The sequence below is a fragment of the Carcharhinus amblyrhynchos genome, chromosome 5 (genome assembly GCF_965287045.1).
Source record: "Carcharhinus amblyrhynchos chromosome 5, sCarAmb.v2.hapA, whole genome shotgun sequence".
In the NCBI taxonomy this organism is placed as follows: Eukaryota; Metazoa; Chordata; class Chondrichthyes; order Carcharhiniformes; family Carcharhinidae; genus Carcharhinus; species Carcharhinus amblyrhynchos.
Genome location: NC_137328.1, coordinates 44366596 through 44385909, shown reverse-complemented (window position 1 = coordinate 44385909; position 19314 = coordinate 44366596). Strand labels below are relative to the sequence as shown.

The following is a 19314-nucleotide window of genomic DNA, read 5'->3' as shown; positions in this document are numbered from 1 at the left end:
TAAAAAAACAAATGCTGTTATGTAATCCATTTCAAATGAAGCGTGGTAACTAAAGAATTTCCACAAGTTTTACACAATTGAGCAGATGCAGAATTTTTTTTTGATTAAAGCACTAACAATGAACTGACAACAAAATAAAAGTTTCCAGTTAACCTTTTTTTGAGACAGCAAGGCTAAACTGGTCAAAGATTTATTTTAACATTTAGATCAGCCTTTGACTATTTTTTGTCATGAAGAATAAAGAATAGTTGTCCCAAAGGTATTCATTAACTTGGTGAATCAAACAATTTTAGCAATTACATTATTGAGCTAGTAATACAGATAAGAACAGAAAATACTGGAAACAAGCAGAGAGAAACAATTAACAATTTAGAGTGATGACCTTTCACCAACAGTATTTTGTACTATAACAATTCCGTGATAAAGGTTCAAATCCCATCATAGCCTCTGGGAAATATAAAAAGCTAGTATCAGTAATGGTGACCACGAAGTTACTAGCTTCTCGTAAGAACCAATAGGGAATATCATTTTGTTGTCATTACTTAGTTTGGCCTAAAAGGGCCTCCTGTCTGAAAGCTTTGTGTTGACTCTTGACTATCCTTTGAAATTGCCTAGCAACTCACTCAGGCCAATGAAAAGTTGAAGAATACAATCAGATGTACAATGTGACCTCAACTGAGACACTAGGCATGAGAAAGGCACACCCAGCCCAGTCAATCTTGCAAAGTTCTCTCATTAACATCTTGGTACTCGTGCCAAAATTGGAAAGAGTTATCCCACAGATTAGTTGAATGACAGCCTATCATAGCTGTACTCTCAGACTAATACATTTCAGCCAATTTTCCAGACTTCTCCTCACTATTCCACTGACAGAACAGACCTACTGTCTGGTGCAGTTGGATGGAAGTAAGCTGGGATTTCTCAACATTGACTCTGAACCCATAGAGTTTCATGGCATCAGGTCAAATACAGACGAGGAAATTTACTGATACTGCCTACTGTCCTATCTCAACTGCTAAAGCAGTACTCCTCCATGTTGAACAACACTTGGAAGAAGCACTGAAAGTAGCAAGGGCACAGAAGTATTAGGTTGGGGACTTCACTGTCTACCACTATGTTTGGTTCAGTAGAACCAGTAGTGGTCTAGCTGGCAGACTGGGCCAGCAGCTGGTGATGAGAGAACAAGCATAAGGAGAAAAAACATACTCGATCTCTTTCTCAGTATTTTATTTGTTGTGTGTGTATCTATCCGTGAATGCACTGGTAGGAGTGACCACCACACATGATTCTTGTGGAAACAAGAGTTTTCACAGTAAGGACACCCTCCATTGTGCTTTGTGACATTGCTGTCATGCTAATTGGAATAGATGCAGAAAAGATCTAGCAGCTTGAAGCAGGGCGTTCATGAAACACTGGGCCATCGGGGCAGAAGTGTGTTTCAACACAATCTGTTATCTCGTGCTTACCATATTAGTCGAGCGAAGGATATGATTAAGCCAGTGGAAAGCATCCCACTTGATTGATAACCCATCCATCGCTTTAAATATTCACTCCTTCCAACACTAGCACGTTGCCTGCAGCATATACAGCCTAAATGATGTAGTGCAGCATCTTCCTAAGCTATCTTCAAAAGCACTTCCCAAACCTGAGACCTATATTGCTTAGAAGAACAAGGACAGCAGGTATATAGGAATACCACCTCCAAGTTCTCCTCTGATTTGCAAATCATCCAATGTACCACCATTCTTCATTTCTGGGTCTAAATTCTGGAATTTCAACAGCACTGTTAGTAGATCTATACTGTATGGGCTGCAATAGTTCACGAAGGCAGCTGATCTCTATCTTCTCCCGAGCAATTAAAGATGGATCATAAATGATCATGAATGAATTCAAAAATAAATCCAAGTGTATGAAAACATAAATGTGTATGAAACAACACCCCAATTCAGCAAAAATACAGTAACTGCATTCAATAATCACTGATAGTGCCGGTTGTGTTGCATTAGTATTGAGTTTTTTTCCTAAAGGGACATATATGGCTCTTTGTAATGTTTGGAAACCTATTTTGGATCATTAGTTTCATATTGTGTAGCAATTTAGGGAAACTCTGACGAGAAGTTATTGCTAGTGGTACCAGAATTGATGTCAAGCCAAAGTTTTTACAATGCAATTTCTGCAAAACCTGCTAATATATTGAGAAACGTTTCATAGTTTATAATATAGACTTAAATCCATTTCTAAATGTATTCTGTGGAAAATGCATACAAATGCTTTCTTTCTACGTTTATGCAACTTGCATTTAACAGTATCTTTCACTAAGCAGGATCAATTCCTATAGATCCTGTTCATGTCTGGGTTCTATAAACTGCATGTCAGGATTGCAGTGTCAGGATACTGGTGGTCATATTATTGGTTTCATTGGCACAGAAATCATGTCTGTATTGTCACTGGTAAGATTGCCTCAGTTCACTTTCAAGTTAGTATCAGCTACAGCATACATTTTGTGTTTCACAGATCCTAGGTTTGTACCTGCAGTTACCTACATTATCATTTATTCTACACTTGGTAAATAGGGAAAGGTGAAGAGCGTATGCCACTGCTTCCCCCAAAGGGATGGAAGGTGAAAGATAGAAGCCTTGAGTTATCTTCTTGCCTACCTCCTGATTTGAGGTCGCTTGCTTGCGTATCTTGTTAATATTGTTATGTTTAATGGTGGGATATGGGGTAGAAGAATCTGCAGGACAGTAAACTTCAACCATTAAATTAGCTTAACTGTTTGTTCCCAGTTTCCAATAATCAAGTTTAATTAATTAGATTTCTTTTACTTTGGCTCAAAAATTCTGTAATGGGAACAGGTATAATTATATATTAGGATGTGGTATCTGGGGATTTTTCAAGAATATTCATAATTATGTATAGTACTCAATAGCAACCATTGGTTGTCTGGAAGACTACCATTTGCACAATTAGCTACAAGTTCAAGCTAAATAATTTACAGTACTGTATTCATAGAATCCCTACAATGCTGAAAGAGGCCATTCGGCCCATCGAGTCTGCACTGACTCTCCAACAGAGCATCTCACCCAGGCCTTATCCCCCATGTCTGCACCCTTCTAATTGCCCTAACCTACACGTCTTTGGAGTGTAGGAGGAAACCAGAGGAGCCAAAAGAAACCCACACAGATGCAGAGAGAACATGCAAACTCCACACAGACATTCGCCAAGGCTGGAATCAAACCAGGGTCTGTGGTACTGTGAGTTGCTGTGCTAACCAGTGTGCCACTGTGCTGCCTTTAACCACACTGCCACCATGCCATATTGTTGTGATTTTCTTTTTTCTCTTAAAAGCTGCTCAAAAGAATTTGCATTGTAAATGGTAATATTTATCAAGCAAATACTAAAAATCTGTTTACTTACTATTCTTTAGCCTATAGATGCAATGCATGACAAAGGAATGGCTGATGAAATACATTATGGTCAGATGAAAGGCATGGGAATGAGGGCTGCTCATGCTGGAATGGGCCCACCTCAGAGTCCTATGGATCAGCATTCTCAAGGTATGTTGGACATATGTTTGTAAATCTGAATAAATGCAAAATACCAAAGATGCTGGAAATCTGAAGTAAAAACAGTGCTGGCAAAACTCAGCCAGTTTGGTAGCATCTGTGAAGAAAGAAATGTTTTAAGTCCAGTATAACTTTTCTCTGGACCTGAAAAGTGATAGAAATATGATGGGTTTTATGCTTTTGAAGAAAGGGGGAGGGTCCAGGAGAATAAGGAGGAAGGTGTGGGATAGGTTAGAGGGTGGGGGGTGATTAAATGAAAGATGTCATGGAACAAAAGGCAAAGGGAGTTGTAATGGTTGTAGTAAAGGAATAATGCATTAGTCCAGAGTTAGTGTTAGTGACAAAATAGAGGACAGCTCTGTGCGAAGTAAAACATAAAAACAAAATATAGCACTTGGCAAAAAAAAATGAATCAAAATAAGAGGATAGAGTTCATGGTCTGAAGTTGTTGAACTCAGTGTTAAACCCAGAATACTGTAAAGTGTATATATGGAATATGAGGTGCTGTTCCAAAATTTTGCCTAAGCTTCACTGGAACATTGTAGCAGGCCAAAGACAGAAATGTGAGCATGAGAGCAAGATGGTGAATTTAAAATGTTGAGCAGCCAAAATGGTTGATGCAGGTGAATTTTACATTGTGTAAAGGCAACCTCACTTAATGTATAATGTGATGCTTATACATAGCATCTTCATATTTGAATTACAAACAATTCGTTTCCAATAGACACAATTTGACTTTCACAATTTTGGAAAGGATTTGAATTCAAAGTGGAAGATGAACTTGAGAAAATTTTCAATTAAATTTTAGCTTTTTTTTTACTTCCGTATTACTACCTGACACCATCATTTCCTCCTCATCCTACTTTGAATTCCCTTCTAAGAAATGAGTTGAATTTTTACATCATTTTGAGCACAATCTGATTGTACTCAGCTGCTTTCTGTTGATAGTTAGAAAATGTAAGCCTTCTAATTAATGACAGTTGTATGAGAAAGAAAGATGAGATAGACTGGAATGAGCCAAAACGCACATTCTGTGCTCCACAGTTCTGCCAAATGCTTGGTTCTCCCTTCAATGATGCCAGGACTCCATCATCTCAGCCCAGTTCTGCCAAATCTCAGAATCGCCCAAGTACTGCTGAGTACCAGGTAGCTACCTCCAGCTGGTACATCTTGCATATCATCTTGCTGTGGATCCTCAGCTTTAAAAATTAAATATGCAGTGGTAAAGAAATATGTCACTTTCAGAGTTTTCTCTGAATAATGGACAAAATGCTGAATTCAATCCCCAAAGCTGTGACAAAAATCTCAGAAAATACGATAAAAAATGTAATCTGATTAATTCAATCTCTATAATTTGGCTTTAATGTTATGCTGCAATGACATAAATACCCCACTTATCATAAAACAGCATATCCATCAATTTGCTGTGAGAAGTGCCATAGGAAAACTACTGTTGGATAATTTTGAATATTTATAATTACAATACATATTCTGTTGAGTTGCCAGTGTCAACAATCACCTTGTTTTTGAACATGTTTGCAGTATTCATCCCAATTATATTTCTGGATGAAATAGTTCGACGCTCTGATTAATTCTTAGGTTGCGGCTTCCTATTCTTCCTTTTCTCCTCTCCCCGTTGCCAGACGAAGACATAATGTTGGTGTCAGAACTTGGTGATCTTTCTAAGACTAGGATAACTCCCCAGTGTGCTGTTCAATGTGAGGGCTGTTAAGACAACGTGAGGGGTGGGTGAATGGATGCATGTCAGTCGCTAGTTGAAGGCAGGTTGTTTATAGATGTAAAGATTCCTGAGTGCTGATCACAAATTGTCAGCCATGGCACATGTGGCTTACAGTAAACCATTTCTAGATATCCTTTTGGTTTCCTTATTGACTGGTTTGAATCAGGAAAATCTTAAAGTATTTTTAAATTAGTTTTTTCCTCCTTGTTTTGGGCAACCATGGTGTGAGTCTGTGACCTGCCATGCATAATAATTAGGACTAGTAATTTGTTATGGCGTGATCTTCAATGATATATCCTGTGATTTTGCACAATCTGCTATGATAATTTGCACTCCTGCTCCCACCTCTTGCGACTAGATTACAGTTTGACTTTCTTTCTCTTCCCCTATTCAATTTTTACCTTATCGCCAGAGCAGTATTTTTTTTAATCAGTATATTTGGTCTTTGTTTAAACTGACTTTGTTCTCATTTGATGATGATAAATTCTTAGAGGCATTTCTGAGAACCGTGATGAGGTGCTAAATAAATGCCGTTCTTTTTCTTTAACTATGAATGTAATTTAAATTGTAAAATTGTATTGATTAGAATTAATTAGCAAAATACAAGCTGTGACTTTAAAAAGTGTTGTAAAAAGAAACTCTAAAAACAGTCTTTCAAAGTAAGGTATATAATCATTGTGGATATGTGCCAAATAAATATGATCCCAAAAAGAATGTTTACGAAAAAACCCAAAGATTCTTTAATATACTTGCAGCCCAACACAAATAACTCAGTTGGTTGAACAGCTGGTTTGTGATGTGGAGGGAAGCCAAAGGTATGAAGTCAATTCCCATACCAGCTGAGGTTATTTGTGAAGGCCCCACCATCTCAACCTTGACCCCTTGCCTAAGGTATGGTGGCCTTCTAGTTAAATTGCCATGAGTCACCTCTCTCAAAAAGGGGGAGAGCAGCCCATGGTCCTCTGGGACTTTGGCAGCTTTCATTTAATTCATTATTAGACCAAAGACACACACTGACAATTCATGTTGTCCTAACCCCTTCTCCCCTGAAATGGCTTCGAGCAACTCTACACTCCTTCAATTCAACAGCTTTTTTTTCATGGTGCCCATTCCAACTATTATTTACTTTCTTAATTATTCAGTTTTGCAACTTTAATTTTGATTCCTGTAGCTCTGTTCCCCTTGTGAGCATGGCTGAAGGAGACAGATGTGAGCACCAGGAACAAGTGACAGCCAGCAATTAATTGCAGAGAAATATGGAAGAGAATAACTGAAAGAAACAGGTGGAAAGAGAAAGCTGGATGTAGGAACAGATTAACCAAGAAAGATTAAAGACACAATTAGATTGTAATAGAGAAATACAAAGAACAATATCACTGTATATGTCCCAAAAATCATCTTGAGAGGGCCTACAGTACTCGGGTTCCTGAATATTTCTTTCAGAAATCATAATATGGTTAACAAGTAGAATGAGTTAGATCTTGGCTTGCCCAAAATCCACCTCTTATGTTCTAAATCTCTGGTGAATCCTTTGAGGCAACTGCAAGATGTTGATTACAAACTGGTGAGGTCAGTTATCGTTGAATGCAAACAAAGCAATGCACTCCAAGCCTAACTACCTGTGAAGAATATCACAGATCTATTAATGTACCCTAAAGATAATGGCACAATACGTTTTTGTGTTAATTTTTACATTTAGAATCTAATAACAGAATATTTTCTATGCAGGTTATCTTTCTCCTCATCCATCTCCTATGAGTGTACCAGAGCATGTTCCCAGTCCAATGTCAGCAGGTGGTCCTACTCCTCCTCAGATTCCACCAGCCCAGGCTACACCAATGTTGCAAGGAGATCCTCAAGTCATGAACCAGCAGAACCGAGGTCCTTCACCTTTCAACCCAGTTCAGCTTCATCAATTAAGGGCTCAAATTTTGGCCTATAAAATGCTTGCTAGAGGACAACCATTGTCAGATAACCTGCAGCTTGCTGTTCAGGGAAAACGATCACTGCCAAGTATGCAACAGCAAGTAGCCCCCATTGCGTACAACAGACCACCTAGTAAGTATGCATTTTGTTATTTCTTCCATATGAAAAAAAATCTTAATTCTATATGTATTAGCAGATTTTTGAAAACGAAAGCAGTTTGAATTAGACAAGTTTAAGCATCCAGGCAGTAAAATTGTTTATGGATTGTTGTTTACTTGCAGTAGGAAAAGATTTTACATTTGTTTGCCTTAAGAGTTGAAATCTTAAGTTCTGATAATTGAGTTCAGACATTTGATGTTTGGGTAGCTAGAGATGTTGGGGGCAGTGGGTATTGGTTCATTCTAATGCAAATTGGATGGATTTCTTATGAACAAAGAGCTAGTAAGTTTTTTTTAAACTTTATTCCAATCCAATCAAGTCAAATTAAAGCCAATTCAGAGTCCCAACAAGTTAGGACGTTCCCGATCCAAGCCGACAGGACATGGCTCTCGCCTCCTGTCTTGGGCTTGACCTACATGATCCAAGCTGATTGGAGTAGGTGCAGCTCCACCTCCAAGGCTTGATCTAATTTGCATCCTAGCCAAAAGGCCAAGATGCCGTTTTAAAAAATTGCTTCAAATGAAGCTGAGATGTAACCTAATGAATTCAACCAAGTGCAGCGTGTTGATACTACACTTGATCTTAGCCAAAAAAGTATGGTATGCTCAGAAGGAAAAAGCTCAGTTTGGGCCTATGATTCTTAAAGCTTGCCATCAGAGTTCTTATTGTGTCATCCATTGTACTATGATTAGGAACTAGATGGGTCATGGGTTTTTTTTCATGTAGAAAATTCTACTAAACTCCATTCTTGTAATAGTATAAAGGGGTAGTGCAGATTAAAGTTTTCTTAACAAAACTCAGAAAGTAAGGGATAAAATTGGTCCTCTTGAGTGGTCGGCTTTGTATGGAACCAAAAGAAATGGGGGAGATATTAAATGGATTTTTTTGCATCCGTATTTACTAAGGAAGCTGGCATGGAGTCTACGGAAATAATAAGGCAGACAAGGAGGGAGGTCATGGAATCTATATAGATTAAAGGGAGGAGGTGCTTGCTGTCTTGAGGCAAATCAAAGTAGATTAATCCCCAGGACCGGACAAGGTATTCTCTCAGACCTTGAAGGAGACAAGTGTTGAAATTGCAGGGGCCCTGGACTTGAGAAACTGAGTTACAGAGAAAGGTTGAATAGGTTAGGACTTTACTCCCTGGAGTGTAGAAGAATGAGGAGAGATTTGAGAGAGGTGTATAAAATTATGATGGGTGTAGATCGAGTGAATGCAAGCAGGCTTTTTCCATCGAGGCTAGGGGAGAAAAATACTAGAGGACATGGGTTAAGGGTAAAGGGGAAAAAGTTTAAAGGGAATATTATGGGGGGGGGGAGGTTCTTCACACTGAGAGTGGTGGGAGTGTGGAATGAGCTGCTAGATGAAGTGGTAAATGCGGGCTCACTTTTAAGAGAAACTTGGACAGGTATATGGATGAGAGGGGTATGGAGGGATATGGTCCAAGTGCAGGTCAATGGCACTAGGCAGAAAAATGGTTTGGCACAGCCAGGAAGGGCCAAAAGGCCTGTTTCTGTGCTGTAGTGTTCTATGGTTGTAAGGGGGGGTGGGGGGGATGTGGGTAGAGATACAAGAAGACAGGGAAGGGAGACAGATGATAAATAGGGGGACAATACAAGAAGGCTTCCAAAATCACAACAGGGTTGAGTATATAATTTGTCGGGAGAATATTGCCTTTCTTTCTATTTTAGCAGCATTGATTCACAAAGTAGAATTTGAATGTTGGGTCAGATTTGCTCACTTCACTTGACTGGTCTTGAACTTCCTTCTCTGTAAAAGAGGGGAGTGAGTGTGCGTAGACTAGATCACTAGATCACAAAGTTGCTCTGAAGAAAGTTCCAGTAAATTCTGTGACAACTGCAGGGGGTAATACTCAGAGTGAGAATTCAGAATGATTTCTAACTTAATGCAGAAAAACATGATCCTGAACTTTCTGTTAAAGTGATGGGGATTGAGCAGCATCATCGTTACAATGGTAGATGCCGACTCTTGCCAAGGTTTGGTGGGGAATTGTTGGGGCGGGGGTCGTAGATACTGTTATGTGGAGTCATGTTGGCTTTCACTGTATCACTTGACCTTAACTTCCATTGGGCTTTGATTTCATTCTTACTTGCATTTTCTGTTTGCAAAGTTCTGTTTCAAACTGCTTTTTCTGTATCTGCTGGGTTTTCAAAGACAGTTTAATGAAATTTACATAAAAACTTTTTATTTTCGACTTTTATTTTACGTAACTGCTACCTAATTCAAAACAGTTACTGATTACAATTTATGTAATTCTTATTTCCACTCCTCTGTATCTGCATTTAATGGATACAGAGAAGCAGAAATAAGAATTACTTAAGATTCCATTTGCAGCTGCCATTTTACATTTGACAGATACTGTCGGAATACCATTGTTTCTGTATTGATGGGACTGTGGAAGGGTTATCCATAGAATGTAACTGAATAATGTTAAATTGCTAACTTGTGGAACATTTGCAGTGTTTTATGTTTGAAATGTAACCTATTCATCCATCTCAGGAGATTAAGGTCTGCAATGATGCAATAGTGGCAAATTCACTGGAATTATGAGCTAGCCCTCATTTCACAGAATTGAAACTGAACTTGTCCAGACAAACAAAAATATTTTGTATTTTTCTTTTTATCAAAGATTTATAGATTTTACCTATGGTAATCACTAAGGAGTTTGGAGCTCTCACAGTCAGTTCAAAGATGTGGATGTTGTTCTGTTACATATAGCATCATTATCTTCTTATTGGAAGTATTGGCCTCTTTTTAAAATGCTGAGATAGTGTGACTTATTACTATTCGCATATAAAATGTATGGTCCAGCTAACCAAAGCTGCTTTTGGACGACTTGATATTTAAATACACCAGTGTATTTTCTTAATTTTGCTATGGGAGTAAGTTTAATATTTAACTTTGATTATTTGCAATGAAAGTTTTAATGTCCACAAGTTTATTTCAAAATAACTACTCGGTTCCTCTCCTCTGATCCAAATTATGACAATTTCTAAAACTTAGCAGTGAAAACGTAATGTTAATGGACAGTCGAGCATTTAACATCAGAGGATATGGTGGTGTACTGGTATTGTATTAAGGAAATGGCTAATGGTAAATGCTGAGTTATTCCAAATCCCAGAAGGCAAACTTGAAAGGATTGCCCTCAACTTTGTTTAGCAATTGGATTTAATGTGAGGAAAGGTTTGAAATCCAGGGAATGATGTCCAGAGATTTTGTGATCACTTTAAATAACATAAATGTTATTAAGCAATAAAATGTACAGCAATAAAGTACCAGAGGTACACTTAACTGAGGCAATGGTTGTACACAATATCACCAATTTGATGCTTCCAAACAATCATTACTTCCCTACTTTAGGAGCTAATTCTGTCCAAACACCTTTTATAGATATTAAAATCTATAAAAATCCAGTAACAGTTACCACTTCATGCAGTTGTATCTCTTTTGGAGTTGCTTCTGAGGTGGAACAAGAAGCTTGCTTTTCAAGACAGTCTTTCTTCTTTGACACTGCTTGCTGAGAGTTAAATTGCTATTCCTGCCTTTGCCTGAGGTCTAACTAACAGCTCACCTGCATTGGTATACAGTTTTTTCCCCTTTGATCTTCCCCTATCTGAGCTAACACCTTTAGAAATTGCACTTAATTACCTTCATTTCCTGAGTAGCTTTTAAAGCGTAAATATAAAGTACCCTTACTCTTTGACCCTTTCCTCACACTCTGTCCCTTCCTTTGAACCTGTTATATGTAATTTAAACCCCTTTATGATTTGTTTCCCATTGTTACCAACTTGCCTTCGGTAAACATCTGTTTGCAGTGTTACTAAACTCATCACCATCTCCAAAAGCACTAATTCCATTAATATAGCCAAGCTGTCTCCGCCTAAAGCCACTTATGTTTTTCCACAGTTTTTAAAATGTATCTCCAACTGAAAATATTCCAATCTCTTGAATTTCCCTGATACTTTCATGTCTTTGTTTTTTTTGACATAATGTCACTGAACTAGTAATCCAAAGGCCCAGCCTAATGCTCTGGGGACATAGGTTCAAATCCCACCACAGCAGCTGGTGAAAGTTAAATGCAATTAATTAACATAAAAAATCTGGAATTGAAAAGGATACCATGAAGTTGTAATCAATAGTTATTAAAATCTAATTGGTTCACTACTATCTTTTAGAGAAGGAAATTTTCCATTCTTGTCTCATCTTGTCTATATGTGACTCTTAACTGCTCTCTGAAATGGCCTGGCAAGCCACTCAGTTCAAGGATCATTTGGGATGGGCAACAAATTATTTTGCCATTGATACCCACATCTTATAAACTAATGCATAAAAAAAATTGCCTTAAAATGCAGGAATTAAATTCAGTTCAAATGATGAAACTATTGGAATGGGTGATGTTTGGATAATTTTGGTTATTAGTCAGTATTACAAAATTGTAATCTATTCATAATCTCCATCTCTGTTCCGGTTCTAGAGTAGGTAGTAAAATGTCAGGGTTTAGGGCATCTGTGGTGTGACTGCTGAGCATTATCAGGATCTATCTCTTGTTCTGTGTTGGGACAGTTCAATGAAGTATTACTCAGTGTTTTAGAAAATAAATGATGGCTTTTATGAAATTGAAGTCTTCATGCACATGCCATTGTTTTCTTTACTAGTTAAAAAGTCCTGTAACTGGTGAAAGCATTTTTCTCTGGGTAGTTGCTTACAGCCATGCTTTCTAGGGAGGGACATTGAAATGTTGCACAGTTTGTAGGTTCAGAAACTTCACTAAGGTAACAATTAATTTAATCTTGGATACTGATAGGTATTTTATTAGAAGGCTCACATCAGCTGTTAAACTGTACAATTGAAGATATTGCCAACAGTCTTCACACCATTGTGGACCCTGCAAGTGTTAATTTCTTGCAGGTAATTTTCAGGACAGATTTGTGTGTTTTCTTCTTTTATGCCTTGGGGAAACTAGGAATTAAGAGACTAGCTTCATAATAAATTTGATCTGAATTTAAATTATCTAAGAAATCAGATCAATTTTTTTTTCTATTTTTGTTTATTACAATGTTACACATGACCTTTCTCTCCAGTGTTAATTTTCTTAACAACTGCATTCCTCAGAACAAAAAAGCCTGCCTGTTCACATTCTACAAAATGCAGGCACCATGTAAATCTCTGATACCAGTATAAACTAGCAAAAAAATACTTAACACAAATATTCATAATCCAAACTTGGCTCCAGTGCTTCCCTGCTTTTCATAAGCAGCATGATGCAACCTGCCAGGCTTCTGAACATCTAAATACATCTCCTGGCAAATGACTGGATGACAGTTGTTTACATTCCCTGGAGGCTTTTTAACCAAGCAGAATTCCTAGGACCCACTTTGTAGCCATTTTTTTTCCCTTCTCTTTAGCAAATATCTCGGAAAAATTTTCTGCTGAAGTTTGTTAGTGTGCCGTCTTAAGATTGAATTCCCAGGAGGAACTACATGCTGATCATCTGCTATCCGTGTATGCAGGATTTTATGACTACAATCCCTGTGACTATCAACAACAAAGCTACTGTGGATCTGACTCTCCCAATTTATATTTTTGTTTGTGATTGTTTTCCTCAGCAATATGTAAATGTAGCAGGAAATGTGTTTTTGGATGGGGTAATATGCAAAAACTTTGCTTGTTACAGGAGGAAAAAATGAAACAAAGGAGGGTGGGAGCTAAATGGGAGAGGTAGTACGCAGAGGAATTGGACTGATTTTAATTTTGGTGGTGCAGCAAACCCAGGGAACAACAAAAGAAGGAAAAGGAAAGGACAGATAGTCTTGCATTGGAGAAGATGGAATGGAGAAGGGCAGATGTACTCAGTTAGGAAGTGAGTTTCGTTCTGAGCAGGGGTGAGAAAGGGATTGGAGATGGATCATGTTGAGGTGGTGATTGTTTGAGTGAGGCTGGATAATGAGAGGAGAGAGAATTGACAAGCAAAAAAAGCAAAGAAAAAGCCTGTTACACTTATTTGGCACTGCAGGAGGTGGCATGAATGGTTGCTGATGGGTCTTGGCAGCCCCACAGTATAAAATATTGCATGATATATAATATTCTGAAGCTACACAATGTACACTGGCCTTTTTCCTGTAAACATGAGTCGTCTACTAATGTCATTAAAGGCTTATTTCACAAGGTCAAAACCCAACTTTCTGAATTAACTAGGGTTATTCAATCTTAACTGAACCTTGGATTTATGTTATCCTGAGGTAACTTATCTCTTTTTGTGCTTGCTTTTGGCAACTTCCCAGCATCCCTATTATATGTCGGTTTTTATATATGTATGTATAGAAGTGTTAGCGACCATTATTTTTAGATGAAATAAAGAGTTCTACTTTTTTAATACCCCCATATTGATCTAAATTTTGAATTAGGATTTCATGATATTCTTGTGGCATATTTAGTTATTTAAAATGTAGTCTTGGGGGAGCTGTGTGTCTGTAAGCAGTAGTTCTGTGTGTACTTTGGAAATATCATATGCGCATTAGAAAATGGAGTTTGATACCTTCATTTTACATTTGCACCATTTTACCAAAATATGTGCATGCTTTTTTGAATTTAGATATGTGCATTTAAAAAATGACACAAATATATTTAAACATCATCTTCTGTCAGCAAGTATGCTTTTCATTTGACAATTAGTGTAGAAAATATGGAAAATATTGAGATGTTTAATTTGATGCGCTTGAACTAGTGTGTTTAAGATCTTTAGTTGTTTCATTTTCGGTCTTTGAAGTTATGCACATGATTACCTATTACCTTGCAGATCTTCATTTAAACATCTGTAATGTATTTACGTAGTCATGTTTAACTTTAAATCTTCAATGAGCACCTGTGTGAGTTGGACTTTGGAACTTCAAGCATAGATTGTAGTTTATGGCTTGACATTACATTTGGCATCAAGGTTTGACAAAAGTATGTTTTAAACTTCACAATTTAAAATCAACACCCTATGTACATGCTAAATAAGAAATATTAACACTTGGTGCAAAGATCATAAAGTTGTGTTTAAATCAGTTGAGAATTAGACACACTTTACAGTGGTGAATGTTTCCATGTGTTTACTGTTTCATAGACATATGGTTTGCATGTTTTATTTTTTCCACTTTTATTCTTTGTGTTTTTGTTTTTAAACCTAGTTGGTCCTAGGTTTGTGCTTTAATTCAGTTCGCAATTGTCCATTGTTCCTTTTTAGTTATGTCTAGGTTTCCACCCACATTTCATAATGGTAAATGAGCCTAAAATCTTCCATGAACCAGTGCAACCTAGTGGGCAGCACAGTGGTTAGCACTGCTGCCTCAACACCAGGGACCTGGATTCAATTCCCGGCTGGTTCACTGTCTGTGCGGAGTCTGCACATTCTCCACATGTCTGCATTTGTTTCCTCCGGGTGACCCGGTTTCCTTCCGCAGTCTGAAAGAAGATGTGCAGGTTTGGTGCATTGGCCATGCTAAATTCTGTCTCGGTGTACCTGAACAAGCGCTGGAGTGTGGCGACTAGGGATTTTTACAGTAACTTCATTGCAATGTTAATGTAAGCTTACTTGTGACACTAATAAATAAACTTTATTTTTAAAAAACTGATGTTTCCAAGCATAATTTTAAAAAGTTGCATCAAAAATGTTGAAATGTTTGCAGTTTTATTAATACAGCTGTAAATGGGTTTGTCAATTAAAAATAAGTATTTGTAATGTCTGATTTTTAAAAAAATGCAATTTAGTACAAAAGACTACATGGCAACATTTGTTCATTGCATTTCTGTACTAGTCTGTTTCTTAAAATAAAAGCTTTGAAATGGTGTCCATTTGTGTTTTTGCATCAAAAACCAAATAAGTCAGAATTAGTAGAAATTTGCAATGGTGATTCATGTGATCTGTGAGCTTGGCCAATGTTGTGTATGGGGTCAGGGTCTTATCTCTCTATGGAACAATGAACACGTGGAAAATGTCTAAGTGGAAAGCATGTCTAATTCTAAATTGATTGAAGCATATGTTTTTGTGACCTTTATACCAAACCTCTTAGATTTGGAATGTAGCTAGGCAAGGTTTTTGTTCTCCACAATGTTTGTAGTAAGGAAGGGTTTTAACATTTTTTAATTAGAATGCACCTTGCATTAGTGTGCAAACAAGAATGTTTTGTAATGTTGAATGAAAATAAATTTCTTCATTTGATATTGTGACTATAACTACAGCGTGTGGTCATTTAATGTTTCCAGTAATTTGTTATCAATGCCCTTAGGTCAAAAAATATTCTTATTAGGGTTCATATTGCTGCTTTTATTGCCTGGTTTTGATGTAATTGTTGGTTGGAAAATTTGAGGGAAGCCTGGAAAGTTCAGTCCTTTGTTTGACAATTAAATTGTAGCTGAAATTTGCAAATGTTCTGGTCAAAGGTTCAGATGGTTTTACATAAGAGCCTGTCTTGCCTAAACTTTCACCACTTCATCACCTTAAACTTGCTATTGCACTGGGCCTCATGTTACCACAATCAGTCATTAACCTGCACACTAATGTTAAATATTTTGTATCTTGTCTGGCATATGGCTAAGCAGTTGAGGGGAAAGGTCTACATTTTTTGATAGGGCTTTTGTCAAAATTGAGCTTTTGTTGGTGGCAGATTTGCCTTGTAAAAAGTATTTTTCTCTGAAAGATGGTTTATTGAATGGAACTTTTAAGCTCTTAAGCCACAATATGTTTGCTTTCTATTTATAAACAAGATCACTTCCTTTAGTTAACAAAGGTTTAGGGATTGGATAGCTCAGTTGGCTAGATGGCTGAAGTGTGTTTCAAAATGATATTGTAGTGTGGGTTCAATCCTCATACCAGTTGTGGCAGTTCATGGAGGATTGCCTCCTTGCCTTGATCCATGGTTGTAGAGTAATGTCCCTCAGGCTGTATATAATCAATTGCCTCCTATCCCTAAAATGAAGGCTTCTCAGTCCGAACCTCATTCTAGAATTAGAGCACACAATCTAGGCTGAATTGTTGAAGGTATTGTCTTCACATGAAGTGTTAAATCAAAACTTTGTCTGCCCTCCCATTTTAAATGTAAAAGATCCTGGGTTGATTTTCATTCTAGGGTTTGGAATCTTCGCACAAAATGTTTGAGTTCCAACCCCACCCATCGTCAGTGGCACAACACAATTTTCAAAATATCGACTAGTAATTGGCTCAGAGTGGTGTTTCACCGATTTTAAGGAGGTTGGGTGCAGCTGGCAAAGTATGATTTGAAGGGCAAATGATGGACATGAGCTTGCTGCTGGCTTTGGAAATGGATGAGAAGAGTAAGTGAGGGCCAGTGCTGCAATATATATTCATTTCTTAAAAACAATTATACCATTAGTTGCTGGAGTGCCATCCCCTCCACCCCAACACGAATTGACTTATGAAAGATAATCATACCTATGTTGAATAACCTAATATTTGCAATATATCTGACAGCAGATTATGTATTTAGTGACCACACATTACTGTAAAATGTGTTTGATTCATAAATACAAACATAGAAATTAGGAACAGGAGTTGGCCATTCAGCTCCTTGAGCCTGACATGGCAAATCTGATTGTGACCTTGACTCTATTTTCTTGTCTACCCCAATACCCTGTGACTCCCTTGTCAATCAAGAATCTATGTAACTTGGTCTTAAAATATGAATGACTCTGCCACCATTGCTCTCTAGGGAACAGAATGTCAAAGACTAATGGCTTTTGATGATTGATGAGGGAAGGGCCGTGAATGTCATCTATATGGATTTTAGTAAAGCATTTGACAAAGCCCCTCATTGCAGGTTGGTGCAAAAGGTTTAAATCTCACCTTTAAAGGAGAGCTAGCTAGATGGATGGAGAACTGGCTTGGCCATAGAAGACAGAGGGTAGCAGCGGAAGGGTGTTTTTCCAGCTGGAGATCTGTGACTAGTGATGTTCCGCAGGGCTCTGTACTGGGACTTCTGCTGTTTGTGATATGTATAAATGATTTGGAAGAAGGTGTAACTGGTGTAATCAGTAAGTTTGCAGACGACACAAAGATGGCTGGACTTAGGGATAGCGATGAACATTGTCAGAGAACACAGCAGGATATAGCTAGGCTGGAAAATTGGGCAGGTGGAATTTAATCCCGACAAATGCGAAGTGATGCATTTTGGTAGAACTAATGTAGGGGGGAGCTATACAATAAATGGCAGAACCATCAGGAGTATAGACATACAGAGGGACCTGGGTGTGCAGGTCCACAGATCCTTAAAGGTGGCAACACAGGTGGTGAAGGCATATGGCATGCTTGCTGTTATAGAACGAGGCATAGAGTATAAAAGTTGGCATATGATGTTGCAGCTATATAGAATGAAGGTTTGGCAACATTTGGAATACTGCATCCCGTTCTGGTTGCTGCACTACCAGAGGACATGGAGGCTTTGGAGAGAGTACAGAAAAGGTTTACCAGGTTGTTGCCTGCTATGGAGGGTCTTAGCTATGAGGGCAGATGGGGTAAACTGGGGTTGTTCTCCCTGGAAAGACGGAGGATGAGGGGCGACCTAATAGAGGTGTACAAAATAACGAAGGGCATAGAGTGAACAGTGGGAATCTTTTTCCCAGGTCGGAGGTGACGAACACAAGGGGTCACGGGTTCAAGGTGAGAGGGGCAAGATTTAACACAGATGTCAGAGGGACATATTTTTACATAGAGGGTGGTGGGAGCCTGGAATGCACTGCCAAGCAAGGTGGTGGAGGTGGACACGCTGGGATCATTTAAGACTTATCTGGATGGCCACATGAACAGACTGGAATTGGAGGGAAACAAACAAATAGTCTAGTTGGAAGCATGAACGGCGCAGGCTTGGAGGGCCAAAGAGCCTGTTTCCTGTGTTGTATTGTTCTTTGGCTCTTTAGAGGGAAAAAAAAATCACCTCCATCTTAAATTGGAGTTGCCTTATTTTTAAAATGTGCCTCCTAGTTCCCCATAAGGTGAAACATCATCTATCTTGTCAAGTCCCCTCAGGGTCTTTGTCTGTTTCAATAAGATCGTCTCCCATTTATCTAAATTCCAGTGGATGCAGGTGCGACCTTTCCCAATAAGATAACCCCTTTATCCCTGGTATCAGTTAAGTAAACCTTATCTGAACTGCTTCAAATGCAATTATATTCTTTCTTTACAGGTGGCACAGTAGTTAGTACTGCTGCCCCACAGCACCAGGGACCTGGTTTGATTCCAGCCTTATGTGACTGTATGGTGTTTGCGCTTGCTCCCTGTGTCTGTGTAGGTTTTCTCTGGATGCTCCAATTTCCTCCCACCCTCCAAAGATATGCAGGTTAGGTGGATTGCTATGTTGCTCCTTCTTGTCCAAAGTGGTGCAAGCCAGTGGATTATCCATGGTAATGTGCAGAGTTACGGATTCAGGATGAAGGGTGGGTCTGGGTAAGATGCTGTTTTGGAGATTTGGTACAGATTCAGTAGGCCAAATGGACTCCTTCTGCACTATAAAATTCTGTGGTTCTAATCACTTGATTGTACTGCAGCCTCCTACAGAGGTGGATTTACTCTTTATCTGAAGCAAGGCTTAATATTAATTTCTTAATTTTTAGACATGGGTATGCATTCAATGGCTGGTCAAGCTGTAGGACCTTCACAAATAATGCCAGGACATGTTCCTAATGTTCCCAAGCCTTGGACAGAAGGTAAGTGAATGTTCCAGAATAATTGATGATTTCATGCTACATATCTATTGTAATTATTCAGGAACACTGAATTATATTCGTTATATTTTAACTGTGATTGGGTCACTTTCCTAGATTGTTCTGTGGTTGGGCTTCCATGTGCTCCTGGAACTATTGGTTCACCAAAAAACTGATATTCAGAAAAAAGCTGTCATGTTTATTTTT

The 19314-nt window shown here is 38.2% G+C and overlaps 1 protein-coding gene across 4 annotated transcripts in view; it reads left to right on the top strand.

The window, feature by feature from the left end:
- The window catches only part of smarca2 (SWI/SNF related BAF chromatin remodeling complex subunit ATPase 2), a 143833-nt gene that overhangs the window by 16435 nt on the left and 108084 nt on the right, over positions 1 to 19314 (top strand). For all 4 annotated transcript variants that reach the window (XM_080188714.1, XM_080188711.1, XM_080188713.1 and 1 more), the window contains exons 3-5: positions 3428 to 3557; positions 7036 to 7365; positions 19018 to 19110. In XM_080188714.1, coding sequence (XP_080044840.1) covers positions 3428 to 3557; positions 7036 to 7365; positions 19018 to 19110 — 553 coding nt within the window. The remainder of the gene's footprint in view (positions 1 to 3427; positions 3558 to 7035; positions 7366 to 19017; positions 19111 to 19314) is intronic.